The sequence below is a fragment of the Cotesia typhae genome, unplaced genomic scaffold (assembly GCF_013202065.1).
Source record: "Cotesia typhae breed Kobodo isofemale line unplaced genomic scaffold, CoteBio_Ctyphae scaffold_91, whole genome shotgun sequence".
NCBI lineage: Eukaryota > Metazoa > Arthropoda > Insecta > Hymenoptera > Braconidae > Cotesia > Cotesia typhae.
This window is the reverse complement of record NW_027423781.1, coordinates 3,398,624-3,417,014: the sequence shown is the minus strand read 5'-3', so window position 1 is coordinate 3,417,014 and position 18,391 is coordinate 3,398,624. Positions and strand designations below refer to the sequence as shown.

The following is an 18,391-nucleotide window of genomic DNA, read 5'->3' as shown; positions in this document are numbered from 1 at the left end:
AAAAAAAAATAAAAATAAAAATAATAATAATAATAATAATAATAATAATAATAATAATCTTGCAATTATTATTATTATTATTATTTATTATTTTTTTTTCATTATAAAATTAACAATTTTTTTTATTAATAATAATAATAAAATAATATTAATTAACACGATGGAAAAAAGCGTTAAATGACTTCCAAATAAACACCTTTCCATGAAATAGACGTTATTAATAATTTCTAAAAGCTCATAAAGCAAAGAATAAGAAGTGACAACTCCCCGGTATTTATAAACTAAAAATAAAATAAGAAGAGTCTTTACTGGGAGGAAAAGAGGACCGCTTGCTTCTGTAGGGAGCTCCAGGCTTTTACTGGCCTCGTCCGCAGGGGGATCGTTAAAGACATTTAAAGTTACCTTGTTGAGCAAAGAAGAGTGACTTTCAGAAATGACTAATGCCTCAGGGAGTTTACTTTATACACATAAATATATACTAACTATTCCTCGGGGTTCTTCCGTATCATACTATTTTTATAAATATAATTAGAAATTATTTTTTAAATTTTCCGTATATAAAAAGGATACTTACACACTAAATTAACGTTATAAATATTTATTTAATCAGAGTAAATGTCAATTTTTTTTTTTTAAATCGAGAAAATATGAATTTTAATCCGAAAAACATCCAACAAAATTTTTCCATTAAATTAAATAATGATTAATTTGTTGTAAATATTAATTGTATTTTTCCGAAAAATTAGTCCTGGGATTTTTAAAATTAAATTAATAAAATTTTTTATTATTGTAATTAAAGGTACAAAAATTTATCTAATAAACTCTTTTTAAAGCGACTAGCTAATTAATTAATCGTTTATTAAAAAACTCAAATATTAATTTAAAAAAACGACTAGCGGATTCGGATATTTATTTTCCTGAAAAACAAATAATTTAGTAGCAAAGAAAAGAAAGTAGATAGTATACATTTCACTAGCAAAGATGCAGACATTTATTGATATTTTGCTGCTGATAATTACGAATACATATTTATTGATTTACTCAAAAAATAAGTAAATAAATAAACATGTATCACTGTAATAAAGTACATAGGCGGTGCAGTAATGCAGCGTTGTTGCATTTTGTTTTGTTTGGTTTGTTTATTTTATACTGAGTATTAGTTAGTGATAAAGAAGATTGCATAATTGAATAACATTTAGGTCAAATTCAATAGAATGATATCTCTCTAATCGAGTTATCCAGAGATCGGCTGTGCACATGTAATTTATAAATGTTAATCGCTAGAGTATCGATAATAAATAATTAATCGGACTGGTAAATAATAAATTAGTACTGACCGCGAGGAATTGCTGGACAGTGCTGTCGACTACCATCAACGGCCGCTGGATTAAATGGACGACACCATTTTTAACAGGAATGTTGGCTTTCACTATTTCCGCTAGCACCACTCCAGTTGAATGTGTCGCGTCCCCGACAAGGGTGTTGGACTTCACGTACACTGGAATTAATTAATATTATATTGTATTGCTTTTAGGTATTTTTAATTAAGTCATTTGCACAAATGGAATCAATTAAACGGCATTTTTATGTTAATAATGTCAAGATTATTAATTACTATTGTAACCTTGCAATCACTATTGTTAAATTGCACTGTACTTTCTTAACTATTGACATTTTTAAAGATATAAGCTCATCCTGGTGTTACACTCATCAAGAGCTTTCATTTGAGTACCCACATGCATTTTTTATATATTTTTCATATATACATATATATAATATATATAAATATATGAAAAATTGATGTAGGTACTCAAATAAAAGGTCTCAATGAGCATAATGTCGAAGTGAGCTTATATCTTCAAAAATGTCAATAGTTGACAAAATACAATATTATTTCTTAATTATCGACATTTTTTAAGATTTAAACTCATTTCGATGTTACACTAATCGAGACCTTTCATTTGAGTACCCACATGACATTTTTTATATATTTTATATATATGGTATTTGTGAAATATCTATAATATATAAAATATACTAAATATTCAAGTGGGTACTCAAATAAAAGGTCTCAATGAGTGTAATGTCGGAGTGAGCTTATATCTTTAAAAATATCATTAGTTGACAAGAGAGCAATGTCATTTCTTATTTACTGACATTTTTAAAGATATAAGCTCATCCCGATGTTACACTCACCACGAGCTTTCATTTGAATACCCACATGCATTTTGATATATTTTTCATATATACATATATATAATATATATAAATATATAAAATATATGAAAAATTGATGTGGGTATTCAAATGATAGCTCTTGATGAGTGTAACATCAGGATGAGATTGTATCTTTAAAAATGTCAATAACTAAGAAATTATATTGTATTTTGTCAATTTATGATATTTTTAAAGATATAAGCTCATCCCGATGTTACACTCATCAAGAGCTTTCATTTGAGTACCCACATGCATTTTGATGTATTTTTCATATATCGCGACCCAAATGCCAAAAGGGCGCATATCAATTTATACGCCCTTTTGGCTTTGCAAAGCCAAAAGGGTGTATACATTTTTTTTTACTAATCGCTTTATTAACACTTTCTAATTCCAAAAATAAAAAAATAAATTTCCAAAGCCAAAAGGGCGTATGTTTTGAGGTATGCCCTTTTGGCATTAGTACGTTGAAAAATTTTTTTTGACAAATCTTTACGTTTCGAGCAGTTCTAAGTTGAATGGCGAAAAAAAATTTTTTTATACGCCTTTTTGGCATAAAACCCTATCTAGCTGCTGAAATACACCCTTTTGGCATTTGGGTCGCAATATATAATAAGCACTTCGCTTATGAGGCGTGCAATTTTGCCAAAAAATTTTTTTTTGAACCCAATTAATTTTTTTTAATCCAGTAAAAATAAAAATTACTTACTTTTCTTGGAATTATCCGGATCACGTATGAAACTAACAGTTACTTTGAAATTATCAGTATTAGCCAAGGTATTGTAAGGTCTGTCATTAGGCGTCGGTGCGGTGAATAATACATGGTTTGGAATGACGTGACCGTCGATAACTTGGTGGTCTATTTTTGTAGGTCTGACCGAAGGCTGCAAGACAGAAAAACAGAATATAATAATTAATAAAATTACATAAAAGTACAAGTATCATCTTAAAAAAACAGAAACAGAGAAAAGTAACAAGAGAACAGCGGGAGTTTAATGGGCATGGTTTTATTTCAAACATAGCTAGCACAGTAAGTTTTTACTGGTAATCCTTGTACTGTCGACATCCGCGCACTCTTTTCCGACGTCTGCCTTTATATAAACTTTAACTACTAATATAAGCTACACTCACTCGGTGGATTCAGCGGCTTACTCCTGTTTCTACTGTACTCTGACTATCTTTACTCACATTTTATACGCGGTATTACTCTAACTCGTAAAAAGCCAAATATTTAATTACCCTACTCCCATTAATTACTCACCGTTTAAAAGCTTTTTCTTTGCTCAACTGTCTACGGTCTGCGACAGAAACTAGACTAATGATTGTTGTTATTAAACACATTTTTCCTCTTATCTACACGGTTAAAAAATTAACTTGAATAAAAAGATACAATTTTTTTCTGACCGATAAATTTAATTTTAAAAATTTCTTTGTTTTAAATTAAGTAAGAGAAATAATTATATGCTTCATACTACAAGAATAAATTACAAAAATAATTTTAATAATTCAATTATAAATAAATTACAAGAAAATAATTTTATTTACAATTCTATTTTTAAGCTCATTTAAATTTTCCCGCGAATAGTATTTTTTTCATATGAATTAAACGCCCTCTTTCGTTCCGAAAAGTGAATTATAAAAAAGAACCAATTGAAGATTGTATTACTTTTGGTCAGCCAACGACCACAATTGAGTATAGTATCAACTGTCTTCAAGCTGTATTTACAAATAAATTTTTATAAATAGCTGCTCAAAGACCAGAAAATTTCTTCAACTGCAAGCCGAAAAAAATTAATCATAATTAAACAAAATAATATTAAGCTGCAATTTTCAATACGCAACTTCCTATAAGGCAGATGAAGAGATTAAAAAATAAATAGAGTTGAAAAATTTATTTTTTCAAAAGTTATCGTGTTTGCCCCTCCAGAAAAATTAAAAAAATTCACACTAGCTATTAAAACGAATTTTTTACGTAAAAATAGCAATTAATCGATTCAAAAAAATTTCAATAAGTTCAACAATGATTTTTCTTTCCAATGGGGTGTGTTTTGTATCATTTATATGTGTATTAAAATTGTCAGGTACGATTTAATAAGACAAAACATTGGGACCTTTATGTTGAGATTAATTTTCAAGTCACGTATTTGGCTTTGAATATTTTTTTAAAACTCTTCTCTAGCGAGAAAAGCCAGCAAATGTGCGCCATCTGTTGGGAAATTTTTTTACCAAATATTTGTGGTAGTTTTAATGACATTAGTTTTATTTTTTGTAAAGTGAATAATACTAAAATTAATTGTCAACAGTAAAAAATAAAAACAAATAATTAAATTGATATGAGACAGTTTATAAAAATGAATCCAATTAATGTCAGTTAAAATTTATTTTTTGTTAACGGTGAGCTTTAAAAAGTATTTAATTTTATGTGTTTTTTTCCATTTCAACAGTTCAGTAGGCAGAAAAATCAATTATAACTGTCAGGATAAAAAAATTCAATAATTTACTGTAATATTTCATTACAAATTCATATGAATTTATATGAAAAGTGATTGAAAAGTAACTTTGACATTCGCATCAGAATTCACCTCACGTATTTATTTCTCAGCGTTGACATGAAATTTTTCTATGCGAGTTACAATTTACCAAGTTGCATTTTCCACGTCTGCGTAACGAGACTTTAAATAAATTTTCTCGTATGTTATATTTTGTGTAAAAAAAAAAAAAAAAAAAAACCCGCTTGTAAGTTTGGGTAAACTTTAAAAGTTGCAAAATAAAATAACTCTTATTTATTTAAAAATACCTTGAATCCTTCCTCGTCGGGGATGAAAAATGTGTAACCACCCTCGGCTTTGAATATGTCTTCTTTATTATTTAATAATACTCTTTGACGGAAGGTTCTGTAAGCAAAGTTTATTATTTCAGTGCACGAAAATTTAACATTGTACAGGCAATTACTTAAGAAAAAAATAAATTACCTTATTCTAAATTTACCGAGATTAATACTGTCACTTTGGTTCAAGAATTGAAATGCATTAGGGTTGGAAATTAATGAGTCGGGTGAGTTTGATAGAACTGGCTCCAGTACTTCCGATATTTTGTGCAGAACCTGAAACAAAAAAAAAATCATTATATTATGTGAGTATGTTTGTGTCGATTAAATTTGAAATCTACTCGACGATTTTGATGAAAACTAGAAACTGTTCTTAAAGATTATAGAGTTACTTTACATAAATAAATGGATAAAATTTTGGTTTATTAAATAAATTTTTTTGAAATTTCTTAAGGTAGAACCCTCGTGACTTCCGTAGTCAAAAGTTTATGTTAGAGTGGACGGTACATATACTTGAGAGTCATTATTGACGAACCTAAAACTTTTTGCTGTTTATGTACTTATCTTAGCCAATCACCAACGAGAAACTGATCGTTTGAAAAGTCTGGCAACACTGCATGAGCGTTAAGATATTTTATAGTGGTTACACTGTAGTATTTTGGACCAGCTGTAGACTAACCTCTGTTTTGATACATGCGTTTATTTATTTATTTACATACATTTATTCGGAAATATAATTACAATGTCTGAAAAAAAATAATTGACAATATTGTTTTGTTTTTTCAGAAAAATCAGTAATTAAATTTTTTGTGTTGATGTATTAACTGATTTTAAATTTTACTATTTTTTATTATTTTATCTGAATATTATTTTTATAACTTATCAAAGATTAATATATATTATTATATTAAAATTGTTAACATTTTTGAATTTTTAATAAATATAGAAAAATACTTATTTTCATAAAATAATCATTGTTATTTTTTTTTTAAATAAATAAAATTAATAACTATAATATTACACCTAACGTACATTAAACTTTTCAAATTTTTCAGCGCATGCGTATCTCATACTTTTTTCGCGGCTCACAAAACTTGCGTTGTTGCCATAGCTTTATTAACGTATCCCTTCCTCGGCTAATGTCTGGTAAATTTTTCATTACTTATTAATAAATATTTGTGAAACTGTGGGGTAATTATCAATGAAATTATTTTTAAAAAATTGTTTAGTTGTTTAGTTAACGTTACTCTAGTTTTTTAAAAAGATCCTAAGAAAAGTTTCTGAGGTATAAAAATGTTTGTAGGTAAACTTTTGGATATTCCGTATATCGTAATATATAAGAGCGTTCAAAATTTAAACTTTGAAATTAAATATCTCTGAAACTAGATGGTCAAAAATTTTCAAATTGCGCCAATCGATGCAGAATTATATGAACATTAATCTGCTAAAATTTTTGAAAAATCCTAAGAAAACGACTCTGGCGAGTGTACTACCTTAAATACTAGAAATTTGAATAACGCACTACGCGCGCGCCTAAATTTTAACCAATACTGAATCGTGGCCCGTTTTTTGCGAGTTTCGACCTTTGACTATCTCCAAGACTATCATGTATTTTAATTTAGAGGATTGCCGGTTTTTGAGATATAAGCTCATCTCGAAGTTACACTCATCAAGAGCTTTCATTTAAGTACCCACATGCATTTTTGATATATTTTTCATACCTACATGTATATGAATATATAATATATATAAAATATATGAAAAATTGATGTGGGTACTCAAATGAAAGGTCTCGATGAGTATAATGTAAAGATGAACTTATATTTGTAAAAATATTATTAGTTGACAAGATACAATTTCATTTCTTAATTATTCACATTTTTAAAGATGTAAGATTTTTTAGCTCGCCGCGCTAAAAAAACTTATCAGCTGTTTATTGAAATACTTTTTTATTATTAAATATTTTAATAATAATGTAGGAATTCAAAGAAAGGAATATAATTTTCCTAGAGATCTTTGAAACTAAAGGCGGAACTAAAATTATAAAATCAAATTACTAAAAACAATGAGAATATACTATATTTATAGAACATAGTATGCTTTTGATGTGATTCATAACTCTTATACAACAATGCAATTTATTCCGTCATTCGCATTTACGGTGTCTTTAAGAATAATACAAGTATATATGTACAAAGTTAAATAGAAGCGTTTTCCCTGGTCATTTTTATGTTTATAAGAGTTCAAGAGGTCTAAGGTAAAAACTAAATATATAGATATAAATAAATTGTATGAATAACTTGTTGAAGAGACGGAGGTGAAGATGGAATCTTGAATCTCAACTTTCATATTGTGCGAAGCAACGTAATATATATATATATATATATATATATATATATATATATATATATATATATATATATATATATATATATATACTAAATAAAAAACGTAATAGCAGAATTGTTAGCGAAGCTTTCGAGCTCTTGAGTTGAAATGAAAGTTCTCATGCCTTGTAGCTCTCGAATTATTTTACGATGTTTCTTTAATTTGGGAAAATAAAATACTCCTTTCTATTTAATAATAGATCCAGAGTGTTTTTTTCACAAAAAAAAAAAAAAAAAAAAAAAAAAACTATTATTAAAGAGTGAAAAAATTTTTTTTACAATTAAATATTACTAGCAACCTTGCAGACACTATGTACCTGCCGTCACTTGTTAAATGCACTGGGGTAGTCATTTCTTCATCATCGATATCTTTCATTAATTTTTTTAGGATTATTTCATTTGAAATTATATATAGAACTAGCTGTTACCCGCCCGCTTCGCTGGGCATTTTATAGAATTGTATTTTAGATCTAAACTTAAAATTTAATTAGAGTATTATTTTGACTTTCACAAATTCCAAATTTCATCGAATTAGCATATACCTTTTATCCATGTAATTATTCCAGCTAATATTCATTGTAATTTATAATGTGCAATCATTATAATGTTGGCGTGGCTTTTTTTCAAAAATGAATAATAATTGACACGAAGAAAAAAATTTGAAATGAGAATTTGGAGTCTATAGGAGCTATACTTTGGAAATTAAAAATTTTTAATGTTAATACCCACCTTCGCAAACCCCTGTGAGATGAGCTATCGTAAAATTTGGCCATAGACTTTTTCTACATCTCTTATAGAAGATTCCTACCAAATTTGAAGTCGATAAGAGATATAGTTTGAAAATGGTAATTTTTCATTGTTAACGCCCCCGCAACCCCCCTTGTGGGTGGAATTTTGTAAAATCCGTTCTTAGCTGACCTCTACTCAGCGAAAGGAATATTCCTGCCAAATTTCAAGTCTCTAAGTCTTATAGTTCCAGAGATATCGTGATGAGTGAATATATCTATAGTAAGTTTCATATATATATATATATATATATATATATATATATATATATATATATATATATATATATATATATATATATATATATATATATATATATATATATATATATATATATATATATATATATATATATATAGAATAATACACTGAAAAAAAAAATTAACTTGAATCATGAGTAAAATTCTTGAACCAAGAAAAAAATTTTGAAGAAGCTCCTTGTCTTGAATCAAGACAAAAAATTCTTAAATCAAATAAAATGTGCTTAATCAAATGTACTTAAATGTTAAACCAAGTGAAATTTCTTAGTTTAAAAATTTTTTAACTCAAACCAAGAAGATGAAATTCTTCAAAATTATTTACTTGATTTAAGTAAACTTTTTTTTCTGTGTAGTAAATAGTATAAAAAAAAAAAGTTACAATTATCATTAAAGTAAAACTAATTGAGGTAAACTCCAATGAATTATTACTCGCGTAGATATCTCGCGAGCACGAGTTAGACCGCGATATACAATGATAAGAGATAAAAAAGGGCGAAAGAGGTGGCACACTGCGGGAAAATTTGAATGAGGGCAAAAGAGAACTGAGAAATGCGGATGAGAAATTATCCATTGTTCTCCTCTGTTTAAGCCGCAAAATTTACCACTTCCAATGGGAATCTCACCGCAAATTGTGCTCGATACGATTACAATTCCCGAAACTACTCATTGTCGTTTTTAGTGCATTGGGAAAAATTTTTTAAATTTAACAGAAGCCAAACTAAACAGTAATTTTGTTTATTTATACTACAAACAATTTTGAGTTTTTGAGTTAACTATCTGAATAATAATAATAATAATAATAATAATAATAATAATAATAATAATAATAATAATAATAATAATAATAATAATAATAATAATAATAATAATAATAATAATAATAATAATAATAATAATAATAATAATAATAATAATAATAATAATAATAATAATAATAATAATAATAATAATAATAATAATAATAATAATAATAATAATAATAATAATAATAATAATAATAATAATAATAATAATAATAATAATAATAATAACTATTATTAAATGTTATTAAAAAGAACTAAATCCTTCTATCAGTGTACTTTCGAATTAGAGTAGATTGTTATCGACTGAAGGAAAACGATCAAGACTATCATAATCAAGACTCCAGAGATTTTGATTTGAAAAAACCGAAAGAAGAAAAAAAGAATAAAAAGAATAAAAGGAAAATAAGAATATAAACGAGGATGATTATTTTTTACGAACTTTTTTGTGGCATTCAATTAGTAGAGCTTGAGGGTGCAATAGCTATTCCAAAGACGGTTATTGCACCGAGTGAAATCTAAAGGAATGGAAGATAAAAGAAGTAAAAAAAAGTTTAAATTAATTAGAGGAGGAAAATAAAATAAAGATGAAAAGAATAGAGAACAAGATATTGCGTATCAGGTTTATCTTTTAAATTAACCCGACGATAAAATCCTTGCGGGTCATGAAACCGGGAAACCAAGTGTGTACCAAGACCCGGGAACCACCGTGCACTTTATCCTTAACTGGCTCCTGGTTCTGGTGTTTATAATGAGAATTTTCCTGATTAACCTCAGCCCTGTTTCTTACTTTTGGATTTACTTTTAATGCTTAATTAAATTTTTCTTTGAGTAATTATGAGTCTTAAAAATTTTAAACTCCGCCTTTTATTTTCAATTTAATGAACTTTTTTTAGTGCTTCTTCTGTCTGACGAAGGTTAATATAAATTATTATTATTGCTTGATGATATCGTGGAATTAATGGAGACGAGAAAAATTAAATAATTTGAGCCGTTAAATTTGCACAATCAATTAGAGAATGTGGTTTATTTCTTAGGACAGTATGTCCGCAAATAAAAGTATTGTTCGGTGAGTAAGCGGCTGGGCCACAACGTCGCGACAGCCCGGCGTCGCGACGTACTCTTTGTGTTTTTTGTGCTTTAGTCATTTCTTTTATTTACCTAGAAGCCTTTTCTTTGATGAGAAATATAAATACAGAATATGGGGGTGGACGCAGCTTGAATTTCGGTTTTATTTTGTTATTGTTTGGCTTAAACTGCAACGTTTACTCGATTCATTTAATTTTTAAGGATTGCCATAGAATGATTTAGCTCTATTTAATAAAATTTAATAATAGTTACTAAATCATTTATTAAAACCCATTTATTTCCACTAAACAAATATTTAGTACACTGATAGAAAAACAATCTTAATTCAAGAAACTTTTTTTCTTCAAAATTTGAACTCTTGAAACTAGATATAGATATATTTCTTTCAAGAATTTTTGTCTCTTGATTCAAGATAGGCGATAACATTGATTCAAAATGTTACCGACTTGTGTTAAGAATGGCTTTTTTTTGAGTCATTAATTTACTTATTTCCAAGAAATATTTTTTTTTCGGTATAACAATTAAAGACTACTTAGTTTTTGAAATATACATTGATGAATTATTTTAAGTTTTTTAAACGATAATGTTATTTTGGTTGAAAAACTAAATGTATCGATTGAAGATAATGTAGCTCTTAAGCCAAGAAAATCTAAATGAAGACAAGAAATTCTTAAAGCAAAATAATCATTTGTCTTCCAAAATAAATTCTTAGATCAAGAAAATATCTCTTGAGTCAACATAAATTTTCTATCAGTGTACTTACTACTAAATATTAATTGGTGAAAACAAATTTTTATTTCCAAGTAGGGGAGAAGGGGATCAATTGAACCATTCGAATTAAAAAATCAAAAAAATTCAAAAAACGCTTCAAGCTTTTAGAATTAGATTCTAAGAATTATTATTATGTGGAACAAATTTAAAATTATTATATTCATTAGTAATTTCTTAACAAATCATGAGATCATTATTATTTAATCTTTGTATATTTCGTATTAATTCATTTTAATACACAATATTAAATAATATATAATATATAATATATTATTATTAAATTATTAATTTTTAACTCGCTTTAGCGAGTTAAAAATATTTTTTAAAAATTGCACTGATAGTTTTTCAAATTTTTTTACAAATAAAAATTTTTAAAAAATTTTTCTGTAATTATTTTTAAAATAAAAATCAATTCTAAAAATTTTTAGATGTGAGCTTAGGGGAGAAGGGGGTCAATTGAACCACGGGGCAATTGAACCATTCGAATTAAGAAATCTAAAAAATTGAAAAAACGCTTCATGCTCTTAGAATTAGATTCTAATATGTTAAACTCGGATATTATCAAAATTTAAAATCATTGCGATTAATAAATTTTGAAAAATTGAGATTTTTTTATTTTTAGGCACGTAAACTTTTTTTTCGGCTGGTGACAAATTGTTAAATAATATTTCAATTTTTTAATTAATTGATAAAGTTTGAATTGTAGTCGTTGTATATACTTATACTTTATAATCCTCAACTTTGTGTATAGTGAAATAATAGTTTATTTATTTATTATTTACTATTAATTGTTATAAAATTATATGGGGTCAATTGAACCAGCCGTCCCGGGGACGATTGAACCATACGGAGAAGCATGGGACATGCGCGCGCATCTTGACTCTACGTGAAAAAACTCAGGGAAATAACCTAACAATTTGATGAACTGAATTTATAATGAAAATTATTTTTAAATTGATTTTTAATTTATTTAATATAATATCTGTGTATTAAAACGGTGCAACAGTAATATTAGCAAGTAACAATTAATATATTATTTATTAAAAGTTCGGGTTTGAGTTTTAAATATTATTGGTTCAATTGACCTTAAGCAGTGGTTCAATTGCCCCCAAGCGGGGGTCAATTGAACCATTTGACGCGTTTGGATAAATTAATAATTTTTAAAAATTCACGTCGTTTATTGACTAATTTATGTATTGATAATGACAGTAGACATAATAAACTAACATTCCAAGAAAAAAAAATTATTATTTAATTTTAATTCGAGTAGTAAAAAATTACTAAACTTTTTTTGGTTCAATTGACCCCCTTCTGCCCTAATAAGGCGTTTTTTCATATTATCATAATTTATTTAAAATATTAAAAATCATTTTTTTAACTGCAACAAATAATAATGATCAGTAAAAATATTTTTTTTCTTTCAAATAAATGAATAAAAATTTTGTTACAAATTCAGTTAAGTACTTCGTACTAAATCCTTTTATCAGTGGGGTTATGTCATTTGAAAATACATGAATATTCTTAAAAAATTGCGGTTAGAAACTCGACACCGTAAATAAATAGGTTCTTACTTTTGTACGGTGAAATAATAACGCGATAATTAAGTAAGACGTGAAAATAACTAACGGTTAGAGTAATCTTTGAAGCGGCGGAAAGATTAAAGTTTTCTGACAATGTATTAAAGCTCAAAAGTATATGTATAACGACATTAATTTGTGCCTCAAGTAGTGAAGTAATATATATATATATATATATATATATATATATATATATATATATATATATATATATATATATATATATATATATATAACATGAGTAAAGTTACTTTCTTACTAAGCTTCCTAATTAAATTATTTCTCTATGTCCTGTATACATGTATATTTATTATACCTTTCAAAACTCCGCGCTTCAGGTTATATGTATTATAATTAAGCTTAATTAGCAATTAGTGATTAAATTTTCAATTTAAGTTTCTCAGTTACAGGCGAAAACGGTTCGCTATTCGTTCAAAATTAAACACTTAAGTTTGTTGTCACTGCAAAGTGATGAATTGTTGCTGCTAGACTTTTAGCTCATTAAAACTTGCATACGGTGTGTTATGTATCAGTTGACTAGGTTATTTAATGGAATTGATTAAGCGGTACTGTATGTAAAGATTATTTTATATGAAATCGGCAAAAGATAGATTTGTGCCCGATTTGGGTGAATTTTGGTCAGAAGTTTTTTTTCTTACAACACAAAATTTTTTCGTAGGAAAAAATTTTCGTTAAAATTTTTTCCGCCTTCTTTCGGCCACTATTTCTATTATTATACTCTTGTTACACGGAAAAAAGTAAACTGTAATAAATAATAGTCAATTTATAATAAGTAATGATCAACTGCTAAAAATTACCATTTCAAACAGTAAAATGTTAATAAGTATAATGAAAATGTTAATAAGTATAATAATGAAGAATTTTGACTTCGATATTTACACGGCAAAAAAATCATAGGGATTTTTCTAATTTTTTCTTAACGATAAAGATAGGCTTGAATAATTTTTTATATTTTTTCCCAAAAAGAACATTTAATAAAAAAAATTAAAAAAAAAAAAAGGTCCCGATAAGTCAATTTTTAAAAAAGTTATGGCAATTTAAAAATAAAAAAATGGTTTTGTTTAAAAATTCATAAAAACAATAAAAACAATAAAACTGTTAGATTTTAAGGAGTACATTCTACACCGCGGGTATTTATACACAGCGATTTATATAAGAGACATATAGTAATGAGTGATAATAGGAATGACAGGTGCGGAAATAATAATTAAGTTTTCCGAAAGGTTATTGCTTTAACTTTAAATATAATTGACTTTACGTCAATTATTAATAGGAACTTAGGAGTAAATCTACTTTAAGAATAATATCAGAATAAAGTAATAATCTTATCACTTTATGAATAGAAGTATAAATAATTTACACGAAGGTTTAAATAATAGAGTAACTCTCTATTATATTTCAATATTTATTAATCTACTCAAGATATTAATATCAATCGTAAATTTTACTCCGCTTAAAGCCAGTTTCTATTGACACATACATAAATATACCTAATACTATATTCATATTAATCTAAAAGTGTAATATGAATAAAATAGAGACATTTTAACTTCAGAAAATTGCTTCATTCTGGTAAAGCGAGAATAGAGCACTACTTCATGCGCTTCGCGGATGAGGCGTATGAGGCGTGCAAAACAGAAATTTTAAAATTAAAGTTTAAAGTAATTTGATAAAAAATATTAATAGATTTGACTAAAAGCTAAAGCATGTATAATTAAAATTGATGGAAAGATAAATTGATAAAATGGAAAAAAAAAATTAATAATTTAATAAGCTTAAATGAAATAGTTAAATAATAAAGCTGGAGGTATTACGCAATAAATCGAGTTCATCAAAACTCATGGAAATGAGTTGCGAAAAGACCCAAAGGCTTGAGTAAGCTTATTAAAAGCTCGTTACAATGACGAGGCAGTGTCTAATATCCCAGTTCGAGTATATTATGTAGTACTAATACTGTGTATTAATTTTCAGGTTATGTTAGCGAGAGTGAGTTTTCGGGCAATTCTCCGTGCACTCTCGAGGGAAAGTTTGCGATGGTATATACTACGTTCATGTGAGTACTAAACTTTATAATTTATATTGTGTTAATATCATTCGCGTGCATACGGCAAATGAGAAATCGTAAACGAAAAGAAAAATATATTAAATGTTTAAATATTTTGTTGCCGCCAATTTTTTGTTGACAGGATAATTTTATTCATTTAATGCTTTTGGAAGTATGAAATTTTTTTGGATAACTTCGATAAAAATGACGGTAATCGTGAAACAATTCGTAATTTCTTATCTAATTACAATTCTTTTAATTATTATTCACAATTAAAATGTAGAAAAATTCCAACAAGTAAGGTACCAGCGGGTAATAAGGCCTGGCTAAGGAAAATTTTGAAAAAAATCGAAAATATTGCATTTAATTATTGCAATGGATCATTAATTTTTAAATTAATACATTAGCCATTGAATATAATGGAGTAATGGTAATTTTTACCTTAAAAAAACACAAAATTAAATTTTTTCAAAAACCTTGCGAATAGGCCTTATTTTACTACGGTAGGGTAATAAGCCCTGCGGGTTATACATACTGGAAATTGTTATACTATACTTGATAATATTGGTATTAGAGATCAATCATCACTCAAATTAAGCAACAATACTTTTTAAGGTGTTGATAAAAATTATAACAATGATTTTAAATTATTAAATATAAAATTATAAAAAATGTTTACCATTTACTCAAATCGTTTTTTAGGAATTCTTCTGCGCTACTTTAGCATATTTAGGATGATGAAATATAGAAGACAAAGAACGTTGTATCGGGACTCTATAAACTTGTAGTGACATTTCTACGCTAGACGTGTCTACTAGAGAAGTCTTTAGTGGAAGCGGTTATTTTAAATAGCATTTCTATCGCTTAGGCCTTATTACCCGCGGGTACCTGATATAAATATATGAAAAATTGATGTGGGTACTCAAATGAAAGGTCTCAATGAGTATAATGTCGGAGTGAGCTTAAATCTATGAAAATATCAATAGTTGACAAGATATAAAGTAATTTCTCAATTATTGACATTTTTAAAGATATAAGCTCATCCTGATGTTCTACACATCGAGACCTTTTATTTGAGTACCCACATGCATTTTTGATATATTTTTCATATATACATTTATATAATATATATATAAATATATAAAATATATGAAAAATTGATATGGGTACTCAAATGAAAGGTCTCGATGAGTGTAATGTCGGGATGAGCTTTTGGCATTAGTAACGCAATATATTAAATCATAAAAGTAAATTACTTGAATTTTTTCTCCATTAGACGTATGAATTTTGGACCTGTAGTTGCTTCCTTCAAGAATTTTGGCATTGTTGATATAAATTTCATCTTGAGGATACCCGCGTTTCCTTGTAACCCAAAGTGGAGGATTACCTTCGAGCTCCGATGAAATGGTGTCCCCGAGTTCGTCAGTGGTCTTTGGCAAATTCGCTAAAAGAACACAGAGCAAAACACATGTACATTTTGATCTACAAAGAAATAACAAAAAAAAAAAAACGGTAATGATAATGATATAGAAATTTGTCGAGTTCAGAAAGTGTCATATACATAAGTAGAGATGTCGAGGACAGTAACACGGAATGAGGAGATTGTAGCCGTAGTCATTGTCGTTGCCGCTGATTACACTCTCACATGTGTGATAGCATTACAATAAGCGTCGGCATACGGGCTTTATATATATACATAAAATATACTGTGTGTGCTATAGTGGTTCTGATACTGCTCCAGCACCAGATGAGAACAGGCTATAGACTCCAGACTGTAGACAGTAGACGGCGTTGGTACGTACAGAGAACAGCAGAACAATTGTTAGACAAGTGTGGGGTACAAACTCGGAATGAACTTTAAAGCTCGTATGATCATGACCCGAGCATATACTATACACGGTTCAATTGCAGCTTCCACAATTCCATTTCTAAGCAGACGATCAACTAGAATACCTATTTGCTGTGTTTTAGTCTCCTTTTTTCTTTTTTATTCTTGATTTCATACTTCACTCACGCTTAACCTACCTCATCAAAACTATAATGGTTAAGGGGCTCTCCCGTATGATGAGTTCGGATAAATTTTTTTTTTTTTTTAATAAATTGCTTGCCTCACATGTCTAGAAAATGGTAGTAAAGCTATTTCTTGAAATTTGAAGCCAATATAAAGATACTCACGGAATTATATTATTTTTATAAAATTACTATGGTATACTTTGGATATTTTGAAAAAGTATCTGATGATCAATGAGTAGCTTTTCACTAAATCAAGTTTAGAAAGAATGAATTAAAGTGTTTTAAATAAATAAATTTAATCAACTTCAAGAAGACACTAATAGGACTAACTATATACACTGAAAAAAAAGTTTTCTACGCCGCACGATCCAGTATCGCTACTGTCACTATACACACTTTACGGAACACCGGATCTTGAAATGGTGTCGCTCCTAGCACGATCTACGAATCGTAAACGTGAATCGCTATGGTCACTATCCAGTTTCGCTAATTTAGCGATCTATTGAATCGTACACCTAGCAGTATCGGAGAAACTGACTTTGCATAATTTATTATTTATGTTTTAAATAATGAATTATGTTATCAAGCCATGTTTTAAATATTTTATCCAGTTACAATGTTTAGTTAGTACGAAAATTGTTGTAAAGTTTTTTAGATAAATTATATTTCGTGTCTCATGAATCAAAACAGAAGACCTAACCTCTACCTGTCACAGCAAATAAACATCTTGTTACAATGTTATGCAAAAAAATTATTAGTGAGTACTTTTCATTTAACAATATACAATATTGTCTAAGGAAAATGTGGAACCAAGAAAAGCACGATTTTATTATTTTATTAATTCTCCAAAAATTAAGTATTAATAATTTTAAATTTAAATAAATTATAGAATATGATTTTAATAAAAAATAACTCAATTTAAAATTCAAGTTATAACTATAATGTATTTCCTCGAAGTAGAGATTTAGGGGAAATAAAAACAGAATGTGATAGTACTTAAACATTTTATTAAAGTAAAGATACTTGATAATAATCATTTAAATAAAAATAAGATAAAGAGTTTATAATTTATTTAAAAGAATCTTATAAACATAACATTAAATTATTAATAATTATGATATTTTTTTTTTTTTAGAGGAAATATTTTTGATAAAAGTTCTGCAAATTTTATTTTTTACAAATAATTGCAGGTACTTGGTATATTTACAAAGGTAAAATATAAAACATATCTTTTGTTTTATTAAGCCAGTTGGATATGAATCACATAAATCTTCATATCTTACAATCGATCGTGACCGTCAGGATTCGTTTCGTTATTTTCGCGATTCGTTCGCTCACGGTAGCAGTACGGACCAGTATATTTACAATACAGTTGAATCGCTTTAGGAACTATTTATTAAATAGTGTCTCGTAAAAAAAGTAGTGTAATAATTACGAAACTTTATATCCCTGATGTTAGGATCTTAAATATAGTTCATGTTCGTATTTAAATCGTTGATGTTATAATATAGTTTGGCGTTGATCAGGATTCGTTGCATGATTATAGCGATACGCGGTTCACAATACAACGGATCGTGCAGCGTAGAAAACTTTTTTTTCAGT

The 18,391-nt window shown here is 27.5% G+C and overlaps 1 protein-coding gene across 5 annotated transcripts in view; it reads right to left on the bottom strand.

Annotated features, from left to right (window-relative positions):
• Fas1 (fasciclin 1 Fas1 domain-containing) overlaps nt 1-18,391 on the bottom strand; it is a 264,552-nt gene that overhangs the window by 29,799 nt on the left and 216,362 nt on the right. For all 5 annotated transcript variants that reach the window (XM_074258907.1, XM_074258908.1, XM_074258909.1 and 2 more), the window contains exons 3-7: nt 16,033-16,220; nt 5,187-5,317; nt 5,012-5,108; nt 2,924-3,098; nt 1,338-1,498 (exon numbers count right to left, since the gene is read on the bottom strand). In XM_074258907.1, coding sequence (XP_074115008.1) covers nt 1,338-1,498; nt 2,924-3,098; nt 5,012-5,108; nt 5,187-5,317; nt 16,033-16,220 — 752 coding nt within the window. The remainder of the gene's footprint in view (nt 1-1,337; nt 1,499-2,923; nt 3,099-5,011; nt 5,109-5,186; nt 5,318-16,032; nt 16,221-18,391) is intronic.